Source organism: Ptychodera flava, chromosome 4, assembly GCF_041260155.1.
Source record: "Ptychodera flava strain L36383 chromosome 4, AS_Pfla_20210202, whole genome shotgun sequence".
Classification (NCBI taxonomy): Eukaryota; Metazoa; Hemichordata; class Enteropneusta; family Ptychoderidae; genus Ptychodera; species Ptychodera flava.
In genome coordinates, this window is record NC_091931.1 from 15,508,056 (window position 1) to 15,522,768 (window position 14,713).

Below are 14,713 nucleotides of genomic sequence, written 5' to 3' on the forward strand. Positions count from 1 at the left end.
TGGTTATTTGGTACAACTCCTAAATGTATACTAGAAAGCGCCAAACGAATTTATTGATATTTGACCCATGACTTTTTAACACGTTTAATCGCTTTCCATCATAATTTACACGAGATTAACCCTATTAGTTCTTCCGAGGTGATAAAGCCTCTTTACTGTACGCCTTCGAGAAACAAAGCGAATTTTGAAACCGGTTCCGTTTAGATGCTTTCTTTAGAACGATACAAGCAGCAAAAATAAACATAAGAAGAATTTTATTAACTTATTTTGTGTGTGTGTCATAAATGTTGGGAATTCATCATGGATCTAAATTTTGTACGGCTAGTAAACAATACCATAATCCTGGCGATGAAAACTGAGCAAACCTCTATTGCCTAGATCGAAAGACATGAGCAATTCTTCGTTTTACCTTCTCCATGATTAATAACGAAATACAAAATTAGAAGCAGACAGAATATTACACATTTTGGGCGAGCCTCGGAGTCCGACTTTTAGATCGAGACCTTGAATGTGATTCAATTGAACATAAGGTGCATGTCATCAGGAGGTCTATCGTGTTGTCCAGGTATCCAAGGGAGAGTGTTGAAAGTGACACGGATAAGTAAACACAAAGCCAGCCAGTGTTTACTTTGAAATTCCTCTGTGTTGCCATAATCTTAGCGCACGACTCTCATTGTTTTCTTACTTCCTCGAAATGACAGTGAGATCGTGATATAGAGACGATGTGCTAGGGTTTGGGTGTTCATAGTTTTTGCATTGTGATCTAACAATGTCGAAAGACTTTCCAGACAGTGTGTATCCACAACGTTTGGCAAGCACTAAGATGTATAAGCTTAAATACTTTATGAACCTTTGAAATACAGTGCCACTAAAATGCCTCCGTACACGGTGTCGATAGAAGGTTTTACTGAACCACGCAGTTCAAGGGTGAAAGCATAGTCGTTTAAAAAGTTTGCATTACAAACAACAATGTCGACATTTTAGAGAATTTGCGGTCTTGCCAATTAGCCTTACCGAAATTTGTACGACCTTACCGGCAAAGTACAGACCCACTAGTCCCCGCGGACGAAGTCCGAGGGTGACTTGTAGATTGGTCTCCGTCTATCCGTCCGTCAACGCAAATGTCCCTGACATGCCCGAGTCAATTTCTTTCAAACTTGGTACAAAGTGAAGATAATACATTATGGCATACATATCCTTGTTGATTTATTTTGTATTCGATTTATTATGGGTGCCGGCGGCCATTTTGTTTCTATTTTCATCGTCTTAAGCCAAAAATGCCTTGATTGATTTCTTTCAAACCTGGCACAGAGAAAACACCCTGTGACTTATGTATGTATATGCATGTAGAATTATTTGATGGTACAATCTGACTTCTTCATACCCGCTCCGTAACACATAGCGACTTTGTAAGCAAACTATAGCTTTTTCACAAATTTAGCTTAACTATTTCAATGCGTACTTGGTCCATGGACATACACATAAAGAAGTTAATACTTTCTCTGTCATGTTCTTGACATGCTTTGACTACTTTCACTTCACTATGATTTTCATCACCGTTACTGGACGTACCGTAACCAAGTGGGGACTACGTCGTTTACAATGACTGGCTGTGTATTGACTTTGCCGCCACTTAACATTTACGCCTTTCATACTGCAAGTTTCCCATCACCATGCTCGGTAGAAACTTTCTCTTAAAATGTACAAGAGTGCTCGAGAGGTGTACATGAGGTGTTGAGTGATACTTTTCACTTTTCAAAGACCCATCAGTAGAGCGAATAAGTGTTTACACGGTGATGTTCTGGAGCGGTTTTAAGTAAACCACTTCACGGCCAAGGAGCAAAGAGTTGCTCCTGATATTTTGTATGGGGATATACTAAACTTTGCGATTTCACAAGAATTTTCTGGTGTGCATGCAATTTTCAAGTGTCGAAATGTGTAAATAGGAGTTTTTGTTCCAGGATACACACGTAGTTATTTGTTATTGGCGAGAGAAAAGTCGAAAGAGCTTCAGTTGTTGGACCCTTGGCCTCTGGCCAGAGACTGATTGCCCGTGACCTATGTATATTCATATGACAATAATTTTTACAGAGTAATAAACAGTATTCCCAATCATAATGTAACAATGTGTTTGCAAAGATAAGATTAGATAACCCTTTGATATGAAATCAAATTATTCAAAATGTTATGGACAATCATGCAGTGTGTAATTCCTAGAGGCACATTCGGAAACTCACATGTTGCATCATAGGGAAGAACATGCGTATAATTACTTCACCATAATGAGTATACTTACAAGGCAATTATTGAGTTTATAAATCAGTATATATTTCGATATCTTAATCAAGAAAAGTCACGTGACTCAGACATGTGTAGTCGTAAAGTGAACTGATGTAGACTATTACAGTGGGCATAAGGAATGTAATTTCACCCTGTCAAGTGCGCCAGCTAAATGACGCATGAGCACCATAATATCATTCCTTTGCCGATAAAAATCACACTTGCTCCATCTGTTTTGTGTCTTTTTGGTTACTGTTAATTGTAATTTCTATATTCGCTAGGCCTTTTCTTTACTATCCCACGATGACTGGCACTGACATCGTTCATGGCGCCTTCATCATCATTAAGTACTACACCCAACGTTATAGACGTCTGTCTCTCAAAACAGTCACACCAATACCCCATTTTAAGATTTCCATGTGTAAATTTTCCCTTTTCGGCTTGACTGTTGATCAAAACATGAAAGAGTCCCTCAAGTTTATACGTGAACGTACGTATCAAGCCTTACATGTGGATTAGTATTCCATATCTCGGTACAGAAATTAGACAAAATAGACACGCTTATACTATTCTGGGAACACTCCTTGGTCTATTTGAGTGAAATTCATAAATGTGTGCTTGAAATGAAGTAGTACAATTCAATGGCGTACATGTAACTCTTGTTTCACAGGTCTTGAAATTATTCACTTGCAAACCTGGAAACGGTTTTGGAGATTTCAAAACGCGGTTTGAACGAATTACAAAATGAATGAATGAACTTGAATGTTTATTTCATCAGAATTTGTAAAGGTACACTGACTGATTTGTGTATTGATGCGAACATCAAACAGCTATACGTCGTGTGGCGTAGATTTTCCTGACTCAGCCCCACGCCGTCTGTGTACAGGTGTTTGTTTACACATTTCAAATACGCACGCTTGGCCATTCCGAAAGCGTTGATCTGTTATCACAACTTGAGAATGCTTATAATGATTTTCAACTGAAATATGCGCCCATGTTTTCTAATTTTCTGATGGGAAACTTTCTTGATGGAGACAAGGTGTGCCTGTGTACGAAAAACTGTCCCTTCTGAGTGTAATTCTTCTTACCTGCTCGCTACTATAATACGTCCTAGGAAAACCAACTGTTCTTATGTCTTATGTTTTTATAATCAAATGGTGCGATGTTATTTTACTCTTATCGATAAAACTCAATGTAGGAATCACGGGACCGATGAAATTTAGAATTTCTTTTTCATAAAATGTCATGCTATAGATGTGGAAGATAACAGCTAGCAGTACAATCATGAGGCGGTTTGGCAATGTGGACAGCGGAGCCAAACTACGAAAAACAATGATGAATGAAGCAAACTTTAAACTCACCTTCGATAAGTCGTACGAACTCATTTTCGGTGTTCAGAAAGGCTGGTCTTTGGGTGGTACTTCGTGATGCTTCGTAGATTCATAAAGTAAGGTCAGAAGTGAGCTTTGAAGACTGTGGTTAGCTGGTCTTCTAATCAGGTGCAAAGATCTCGAACCGTATCGCATCTTTGAACGTTCTACAGTTTACAGAGTGATGGCGCACTCGTCTAGGGATAAGCCAATTAAAGGGCGGGGTGCAAAGAATCGTGAGTCAGCTATCATAAAGTAATGATTAAACTAACGCACGCCTCCGAGATGTCTGGCCATTTTTAAGAAAGTTGCAAAGTCCATACGTGAAAAAAGTGAAAAGCTATGAAATCAGCAGACCATTTCTCGTAATTTTCTGTAAGGTAAGCTTATCTATTTATCAAACACATGAACTCCAGTCGTAGCCCCCTTGCGCACATTCTGGTGTCACCCTTGCCTGAGAAACAATGCATCTGCAGCGCAAACTCAACTTATGCGAAAGTATGTTGCTCCATTCATGTCAATTTCGGTAAATCCTTTATTGATACCTATACGTATCTCATTCTTTTCAAAATAAAAATAAACTTTTGCAGAGTGTAGTACCTGTCAGCTTCTGAAAATTCAAAGGTCTTACCTTTAATAAATCAATAGAATTTCCTGACATGTCTGAGGTTTATCTGATATCGCGCCAATAAACTACCCCTGCGGGTCATTTTAATCACGCTCCCAGTGAATGTGTTTATTGCAGTAAGTTATCAATCATTTCAGATCTATGTCATAAAGGTGTGTTTCGACCCGTTTTGGACTTTTACTGTGACCCACGAATAGTCTAGACAGCTCTCGGCAGGAGTCGTACGATCAAAACACAGCAAGCCATATAGACAACACAGACACTAAACGACCACTCAGAGAGAAAGTTTTAGAGAAGCAGAGCGTCAGACAGACACAGAGAGAAGGGGAAAGTGGAGAGAGACGGTTTTTCGAACGTGGGCACCTACACATAAGCATTTAAACTATATCAGCGTCATCAAACAGCTTTGACCGGCTGTCATCGAAGAAATTGTGAGTCTCTGACAGGTTCCACTTTATTTCTATAGAAACGACTTGTGTTGTGCGTCTTGACTTTGTATCAAGACCAACCCCGTCTTTCCCCTGGTATTGTCTTCTAAATATATAATCCAGGCGACAAGAAAGCAGGATAATTTATCCTTTCCATCCGTAATAAAATGTGAGAAAACACATTTTGATATTTATCTACTAACGCAAACATAGACTAAAAGTTTACCGATATGGCCAATTCAGGAAGTACATGGAGCTTACATATAAGAGGTTAACAGATTCATAGAAAACACATTCAATTCGCCTTTCCCCGTACCAACGCGTGTCACCATCATTTTTTGAGTAGCGTGGAAGCAAACATTTGGTTTAATACCCAGTAATAATTATAAAACTGTAACTCATAACCATAATAGTTTTGACCTCGGTAGGTCACAAACGAGCGTCGGGGTCTCTGATAGTGTTTGGCTAGAGGTGTCCAACCACCTCCTCCATACCAGTCTTACCAGATTCTCAACTAAAAATTTGAATTTTATTGTCGTGCACCGCCAGAAGATAGGTTGTCTCGACCAGGTACCATTTTCATTATTAATGACAGTTGAATTTTTTTTAGTGAAAGAGTGATATGCAGGATGGCGCACACCAACCTACATTTTCTACAGAGGACCCCTCCAGAATCACCCTGTCTGAGACGGTCTAGCTTAAAGGTAAGGCAAAAGTCAAGTGAAACTCGCTTCGAGTGTGGTACAATTCATGTATTTTTCTCGCTGACGGGTTAAGTAAATAGCAACGAACGTATGCCTGAATTACAACCACCCCGGCCCATTCTACAACTTTCATTCCTTTGCTGCTGGCGTCCAAAATTTGCGATAACGGAATGGCGGGGAAAAGTTGACAAATTGGTGCCATTTCCGAACACAATTATTCAAAAAAAAAGAAAATGAAAATTTCAGAAACAAAATAAATTACACAGACAAAACCCTTGTAGGGGAAAACAAACATGCCGCTTTACTAACTCTCAACGACTTAAAAATGTACAACATGTGTCTAATCATCTGCGTCTCAATATATGTATACAAACAGTAAAGTCTGTGTTTACAGATGTGGTACGGAAATTACACACGTGCACTGCTCTGAGAAATTACTACAATATTTGCCACCTGTATTATTTATTGACGTGTGTGTGTTATGAATTATTGTTGTAGTTGGGTTGCGAGACACGCACAAGGTACTACCGTGTGATGGGTCAAGTGACCCGCATACATCATGCTATGTCATACATGACATAATATATAAATGTAAGATATACATAAAATACAAGACACGACGCTTTACACGCATGGAAGCACGCAAGCAATCATGAGTATCACGTGACCTGTCGATGGATGCTGGACTCATGGATATACATGACATACTTCAGACTCGCTAGACACATGCATCTACATGTATTCCGTTCTTGTCAGGTACAATGCAAAAGTGACTGTGGTAGAATGCGCTTTGAGGACAGACATTTGGACTCTCAAATTTCTTCAATACTTTGTTGGTATGCTGCTAGTGCGTGCTGTTTCGTTTTGAAGCTTCTGAATAAAATTTAGATATTACCGTATACATTTACTTGTTCTTGTGAAAATGGAAAGCTTATCAAAACAGTGATAACAAGGGGATGGCAGCCCTTTTGTATATCAAGTCTCGGTAAGTTTAAATAAATTTGTTTCTCTTGTACCAAAATATGGCAGGTGACCTTTTAATTTGTACTCTAAGTTGATTTTGAAAGAGAATAGATAATTCTCTTAAGGAAAGTGTTAGCAAACGTTCACAGCTATTCGTTTCTGAGACGCACGCTACCCTAGTAATAATAAGCATGGGTCATGTCTAGCATATTTCTGCATCTTTTATGTATCACACCGACGATGGGCTACTACATGACACCGGAATTGCTTATACGCATGGAAAACGTACTCCCTGTCTTCGTTGTATATTCAATATCTCTTATATGAAAGCAAAATTCATTACTTTTTGTTTTCTCTATCTTGTGCCCTACATTGATGCCTCTGTATACGTAGTGGCGTTCAGGTATACATATTGTACAAAATATATCATTGATGTGTACAAATACGTGTGTTACGTAAAATATGTGCCATGTACCCAGTGTTCAAATGATTGTCCACCGCTTTTCTGTACAAGTCTTAGAATAAGAACTTCATTCAAAGTACCCAAGAAATGTTATTATTGAATGTGTTATTTAAGCGGGATGTGTATGGGCTCGTTTCATTTTCAACGATTACGAATGTTTTTTTTTCTGCGCACAGCTTCTTTCCCCTGGTATAAGAAACTACAAAAATTAAAGTAAATTCATAATAATACGGACTTGCAAAGTACTCCCACGGCTCACCTATGGTTTACAAGAGAATGACATTTTTGCTGCCACTGAATATAAAATTGATCTATTTCCCTTCTTTCGGCAGCAGATACTGAAAAGCAAAGTTAAAGCGCGTAAAAAATAGAGGTACTTCTCTGTGACATATGCGTGCCACGAACACATTGACTGTTTCAGGACAAAAGGCTCTGAAGCGAGCTATACAACCATTTGCTGCGATTTCGAACACTTTGTCTTCTTTAAAAGGCATTACACAGAATGAAAAAAGAGTTGTGGGCTAAAACGTCTTCCCTGCCAAGTGGCGAGTAAGAATTCAAACACACAGAAATAATGACAAGGAAACTAGCTATGGATTTTACAGGCTCAGTGGTCATTTTTCCTCCGTAGGAACGTAACGCGAGATCCCGGCTTCTATACGGTGTTGCTCCAACATGGGACCCCATTGTGGGTGTGGATTCAAAGAGTTCCTGAGACGCTGAAAGTGAAAAAGATGGAGAGTTTAACATTAATCTTACAGTTGTAGCCCAAGTTTTCAACCAGTTCGTTTTTTACCCTTTTTTGGATAACACTGGCAGTTATAGTCTAAGGGCACATATTCAAGTGTTAGAGGGAATTCAAAAACAAAGTCCAATACTTTCAAGCGTTTGGGCACGTTTCATCCTATAGGATCCTAGGGAGTACTAAGATGATATAGAAAATCTCAGGATATTAAAAGCATATCAATATCACGTTCCGTTGCATTTGAATTTTGCAAGCTACTTTTTATATTTTGAAGTGATCAGAACCATGTGCATTTTTTCTTAAATCCAGTTCCCAGTATAATGTGATTTGAATTTGCAAGCTACGTGGAATTTGGTCACGCTCTATCATGTGGCAAGGTTTGTCGGCCTGTATTGAATGACTGAAATGCGATTAAATAGTTGAAAATGATATCTGTTTTAATTCGGTAGCATTTTACGTAAAGCAAGTTCGTTTTTTTTCGTCGCAATCAATCAAGAAATCTTTGATGGAGGAATGAACATGATCAATCATTTCATCCTTCCTATCTCTAAACGACTCACCTTCAGTATGGGACCCTGTTCTCTGAGGATGATATGATAAACCATGTAGAAGAATATGGCACCGACAGACGCCATCACCATTAGCCATGCTATGCCCGGGTCTGCCCAGCGTGGGTACTCGTAGGAACCCAGTGTGATGGGCTTGTAGTCGATGAAATAAAAGATGAGCACAAACTGTAACAGAAACGCAGAAGAGAATAGATTTATCCTGATACAGTACAATTGAAATTTCGTACATGAGTCCTTAACTGACGGCCGATATACTGATATGGAACCGCTGTGGTATTTAAGATAAACTAGATAATAGGCGTGGCATGTTTTGTCAATAGAGGGAATACCGTAATGAACATGGGGCAAATTTGAGTATCAGCAGCAAATTTCTGAATATGCTGCAGATTATATTGGGGGATAGGAAAGAATCGAACTGGTGACAATTTGCATACATCAGTTTCACTTTGCCTGAGTACCGATATTTAATCATAGCCAGTCAGACGCTTTGTTGACCAAAACTGGCAGAACAAATATAAGTGTGCACGTTTTATCATAATTGCAACAAATCTAAGTCAGTTCACCCCTTGGAACCTGCATACAAATTCAATCTGGCAAGGCGATTCTAAGAAGAAAACAGCAACAATTACCCTAAAAATACAGTATTGCAGGCTTAGTCACGATTGATACAAAACCGATTATCCCTAGAGACCTTCATATCAAATTTCAAAGCAATCTGCGAAGCGGTTTCTGAGAGGAAGATTGAAAAAAAATCGGGAAAATTGCCCCAGAAAATACGAATATGCAAATTTCACCACGAGTTGAACTAACCCGACTCAAGTGAGGTAAATCCATGGAACCTCCATACAAGGTTTCAAACCAATCGGACAAGCGTTTTCAGAATAAATTTTTGTGACCAAAAAGCAAAAATCATCCAAAAATACAAATTACGCCACAATTTGAATAAACCTGACTAGGGTCACCCCTAACAACCTGCATACCAAATGTACAGAACGAACGGAAAAAAATTTTCTGAGAAGAAGATTTTTTACTAAAAATGGTGAAAATTGCTCCAAAATACAAGTAGGCAACTTTGCAAATAATTTGAATAATTCTTACTAAAATCACCCTAAAGAATCTTAAATCTAAATTTCAAAGCAAGTTTCAACATTTGAACAAATCTGACTAGGAGCTACACACCAAATTTCAAAGCAACTGAACAAGCGGTTTCAGAGAAAATGTATGTTGACGGAAGACGGGGCGACAACAGACAATCCACCACCGTGTCGTTGACATCGGAGCTAAAACGGGAGCAAAAGAACACGGTGCGCGTAAACAAATTTCAAAGCGTAGGGTATGCGTAAAAGAAAATAATTCCCGGATCGTCAACGTACTGTAACGACAAGCTGTCCAGACTCGGATTGAATCGACCATGATCGCTGAATTACTTTATACCGTGTAATAAGTGTTTCTGATACTTGCACCCTAAAAAATGTAAGTGTTTCGTCAAGTTGAAAACGAGCGCATCTGATTAAGGATGTATTCTCTCCCCGAAAGTAACATGGAACAGCTCGACATGCCTTAATTGGGCAATAAACCAGACCCAGCGACTGGTACACGGCGAGAAGTTGACCAGTTCGTTGCATATGTGCAGGGGGCGATTGTGAGTCCATATAAGGAGTGAAGTGGTCAAAGCCTGGTGGTAAGCCGTTAGCTGATGGGATTTATTGCTCAGATGATAACAGTTTATTGAAATTTTTGCATAAAGCGTCATAAAAGAATTTTCTCTGGCTGAGAGTTCACTCGTGTTCCAATTTTGCTTTGCAATATCAAGAATATAGCAAGGTTATTTTCACGTGCACGTCTCGACCAATTAGATCTCTGCATTTGCGCCATTAAAACACTGCTATGATATAATTTAGGATCTGCATCGGTTTTGCTAAAAATCCATAACAACATCAATAAAACCATTTTACTATTAAACTATCGGTTTGAACCTTCGATGTTTAAAGATACACTTATATTACTAACTATATATACGCTGGTCTCTTTTGAAAAAGAGACCATGCAAGGGCGACAAAAACTCACAAAGTGCCAGTCTCTGATCAAAAGGGAACGAACATTCCAAGCAAAAACATTTCAGGCAAAAACACCAAATAAAATTAATCTAGGATCTGAACACAGTGGAACTCATTTGGAAGCTTGTCGATAACATGAAAATTTAAGTCTCAAAGTCAGCAACGGTTTTCAAATACCAGCCAACTGTTTGTGGTCAAATGATTCAATAACGATAAACTTCTTTGCATAGTTTTGGCGCCCACTACGACTGAAATTTGCCATGTAAACGGTGTGACCTAGGTGCACTTCGTGTCAACGTGGAAGGTGCCCACTGCAGATAAGAATACTCGAGTACTGGGCAGTCCGAAAAGCTGATCAAAAAGGTCAAGGCCATTCCATTAAATCCTCAAGGTGCTACTAATGATACTCCTGTCCAAATTGTGGCACTCAAGCATTCTTAACTGTAAAATATGATTACTTGAGTCCAAAATTTAAGCTGAATCACTGCTGCTGTTTCTCAAGCACTGACATTTTTCGTGATACAGTTGCAACAGCGACAGAGATATGTTGCTGGTAAAATGCCAGCGAGTCAACCTTTTAATCTTCAGCTTTATTGTTGCTGTGCAGAACATAATCCAGGGCTTAAGGAACGAGTTCGTGTCCCCAACGGGTGAAATTAACGCATAGGCAATAAAACACACAAACATACCAAAAAAACAGTGTGATGCCGTTGCTAAACAGGGGAGAAAATCCTAACGATATTGGCATTTCGCACATGGGGGCTGTTGGCTTTGTTAACATATGAATTCCATATCACATATTTTGGTACACCCACATAAATAAGTAGACGGCCAAAATTATCAGTGCGTGCATAGACCCTGGAGCTAGTCTCGCTCCAGGGTCTATGGAGCATGCAGCGCTGTTTTCAAGAGTATTGGTGTATTATACACAATGTAATGTGGGAGGTCCTGGGTGCGCCCCCACTGTTCAATTTTGTAAAACCATTTGTGGAGACTTAGACTACTGTTCAACGTATAGAAGCGATACATTCTTACTCATCAATAGAACGAATATCTGAACGCCGTAGTTAAAGAGACACTTATTCCACCTGTGGTCAAATTCCTCGATAACATTTCGAGGGAAATTTGACCATGGAGAATCGACTTTAGAAATCGATTTTAAACTTACTAACTTTGACGTTACGATAAAGATCGTTTCAAGCAGCAAACAAAAGTTGTTTTGCTTTATTTTTTCTAATATCGTCAGTAGGTTCAGCAATTACCTTCGGTACACGGTATAAGACCACTAACTAATTTCCCATAGGCCACCACAGTAGCGTTGAGCTCAATTTTCCTATTGTAAAACATTCAGCGGCACGAATCCTCTTAACAGGTGTTAGTTAGGTCAATGTCAGCTTGACTTTGATGAATTTTTCGTGTGGGCCAGTCCACGAAAATAGCGCCCTCAGTGGTGTTTTGACAAAATTCAGGCTTATTGTTATTATTTCTATGGGCCTTAAAACTCCACATATTACCACAGAATGCTTCAACCATTATTCACAACAGTCTGCATTTTGATTCAAGCAGAAAAATATCTTTACAAAATACTTCAAATTAAAGCTCAAACCAAACAACCACCCATGCAGATGTCAAAACTTCAAGGTCTGCACTATTTTTCTTCCGAACTATGGGTAACGAACCCGAAAGTGAATTAGTAGTCTTGTGCCAGATAGGTAAAGGGAAACTAATTGAAAACTACGTTAATTCGTTCTGAGTTCGTTTTAACACCACTAGCTCACGGTATTGTGTAAGCGTTGACCCCGAGTCACCGTACAACCTGACCAATGTTCGCAAATCACATTCCCGAGGGACTGAAAAGACAAAAAAATAGTCCAAGCGACAGCCTTGCTGCAATTCGCAATCTAAAGACACGTTTCTTGATTTTTAATGTTGCCATAGCGTTCTGCCATGGAACAAAGTCGCGGTCAGGTTCAAATTTAATATGTAAAGGTAGTATACGCCTCGAAAGTGAGTGGGTTAAACTTTTGCTCGAACTTTTCTGAAGGAATATTTCAACCATTCTCTTTCCAATCATCAAGAGTAAAAATCAGGGGTCAGTGGGCAAACTTTTGTACTAGAGAAACAAATTACCCAAGATTTACCGATATTTGAAATTCAAGATGGCCGCCATCCCTGTGTTAACTCTATGGAGTAAAATAAAATTTTCGATTTCCGAAAACCTAAGACAGCGAGAATGTTTATTACCGTGACGTGACATCAAGATCTTTAAAATGAGCCCTCACAAATGGTAAATCAGAAAAGAATTGTAAAAGTTTAAGTGTCCAAATAAATAAATATGGCCCCGAGGCGCATTTTACCTTAAGTAAACAAGAGACACGATTGGAACTGATTTGGGATAATTGGATTTTCACATTTTTCAAATTTCTCAAAATGATAGGTGCCCTATAGCTGAATGTTGTGATATTACAAATTACTCATAAAAACAAGTGTGTAACGTAAAAAGAAAAGCAGATGAGCTTACATTTGCAGATTTTAAAGACATTAGAGTTCACCATTCAATTATGCCAAATTAGTTCCAAAAGTGTTGAGATGAGAAATTGTGTCAACTTACTGTGATCAGAAACGGTGCGATAAACATCGGTATTATACCAGTGAAGTACATTGACATCCAATATAACCGTGACCTCTCTCCAACCATGGTTTTGATGTTCTGTATTAAATTTCTGAAACCTGGTGAAAAAAAGCATCATGGCAAACTTCGTGTTACCATTTGTCAACTGGTGATGCGATAAACAATGCAAGCTACTGTCACCAAGCAACCAATTTGGAAGAGAGGCAAGGGAGATGATGATGTCACTGTGACTAAGCGTTGTTCTCTTCTATCCTATAGTAGTTTTCATCAGTTGAATTTCTGTCGGTAAATGCGAGCCAATCCTTAGGATTTGTGCGATCTGCAACTTCACTATTCATCCTGTATGTCTCGCTAAACCAGATGTCATACTCGGAGGGGTATATGTCGCAGAGGGCCAAAACAAAAACATTACGTACCGTAGATGTAGGTAACAGCCAGGAGTTCAATCAACCCGATGAAGACAACAGATACCCCTGCAGCGTAGTTGTCTTGCAGGGCCAGCCAGTAGATACCACTCTGTCAAACACGATAAACAGTAAAAAGAGCACAACAGTATACTTATCAAATTCGTTTTCTAGCTATGGAGAATTGTCGGTAACTTTACAATACCTGCAAATTCACAACTTGTTTGTCACAAAGGTATAACATTACAGTTCTAAGTTATCAGTAATTATTTGTACTATATTAATCCATTTACAACAATTTGTCTCTGTAGTTTACCTTTCTCCATGGCAATGTTGTATTCTAGGCGGTGGCGGTATTTGACTTGCAGCAAGAACTTAGCAAAAGAAGGTTTCATATGACACTTATATTCTTCGCATAGATAAATTGTTGTGTTATGATTATTAAATGATATCGTGAGGCCAAGCTTTTATGATGTAGTTGTCGGAGACACTACAGTTTCAGTTGTTTATGATATTTTAGTGATGTTTCCGTTAGGCCGTACTCCAACCCTCTTGGTCGGATTTTATCCACGTTAGAAAATACCTGTTTTATGTGAAAAACGGAGAAATATTTAACCGTCACGTGTTTTATACTCACGCAAATGCATGTGAAAAGCGCACATCATACTGAATATGTTGCGTCATTCACGAGCAGACGAAACAGAATCCTCAGAGAATGGAATGCTGAAAGCTCCTTTGACGAAACCAGTTGGTCACAGTGAAGGACAAAATTACCTGTGTCACGTGCAGCAAGCCGAGGAGATAGAACAAGGAACAGACAACAAGGGGTAATATCCAGCGTCGACCTTTGAGAAGTCTTCTGATTACCTCGAACTCGTCATGTAGGGAGGTTATGGTAGTCTCCACATACACAACCTGGTAAGGATGGAATAGTTTAGCAGATTTTAAAAGGACTACTGTTTTGCATATATAAGGAGCGATATACGCAAGTTGCGCTGTTAATAAATGAATTGAAATTAAGATGGAGCTGCACTTGCCAACAGTTTTTTCAAAGGAATATTTCTCATCTAAGACGACAAGGAAACCCCCTCATACTTAACATTTTCAAAAAGCAGAGAATCTAAAGTTTAGTATGGTAGCAATAGTTTACTCGAAGGATGAAGAAGGTGTATATTTGGGGTAAAAAACCTCAATTTTGGTATTAAATAATAAAAATTAATTTAAGTCGAAAACTCGACACTATTTTTCTGAAATGTAATATTTCACTTGAAAAAAGAGCATGGGTTGAAAAACTGACACTAAAAAAACTGGTTAGCAAAGTTAAATGCCTCGTATTCAAAATGTAACAACTTTATTGTCAAACAAAATTATTGTTTTGTTATATATTATTTAAAGAACATAATGTGAAAATTTCAGAAAATTTGCAGCCAGAGACACTATTAGGTCAATGTTGACCAATTGGAAAATCAT

At 38.7% G+C, this 14,713-nt stretch overlaps 1 protein-coding gene across 4 annotated transcripts in view; it reads right to left on the bottom strand.

Annotated features, from left to right (window-relative positions):
* Window positions 1–5,685: 5,685 nt before the first annotated feature.
* The window catches only part of LOC139130991 (sodium- and chloride-dependent glycine transporter 2-like), a 31,271-nt gene continuing 22,243 nt past the window's right edge, over window positions 5,686–14,713 (bottom strand). For all 4 annotated transcript variants that reach the window (XM_070696876.1, XM_070696878.1, XM_070696879.1 and 1 more), the window contains exons 10-14: window positions 14,018–14,158; window positions 13,256–13,355; window positions 12,819–12,937; window positions 8,142–8,315; window positions 5,686–7,555 (exon numbers count right to left, since the gene is read on the bottom strand). In XM_070696876.1, coding sequence (XP_070552977.1) covers window positions 7,451–7,555; window positions 8,142–8,315; window positions 12,819–12,937; window positions 13,256–13,355; window positions 14,018–14,158 — 639 coding nt within the window. In that variant the 3' untranslated portion in view covers window positions 5,686–7,450. The remainder of the gene's footprint in view (window positions 7,556–8,141; window positions 8,316–12,818; window positions 12,938–13,255; window positions 13,356–14,017; window positions 14,159–14,713) is intronic.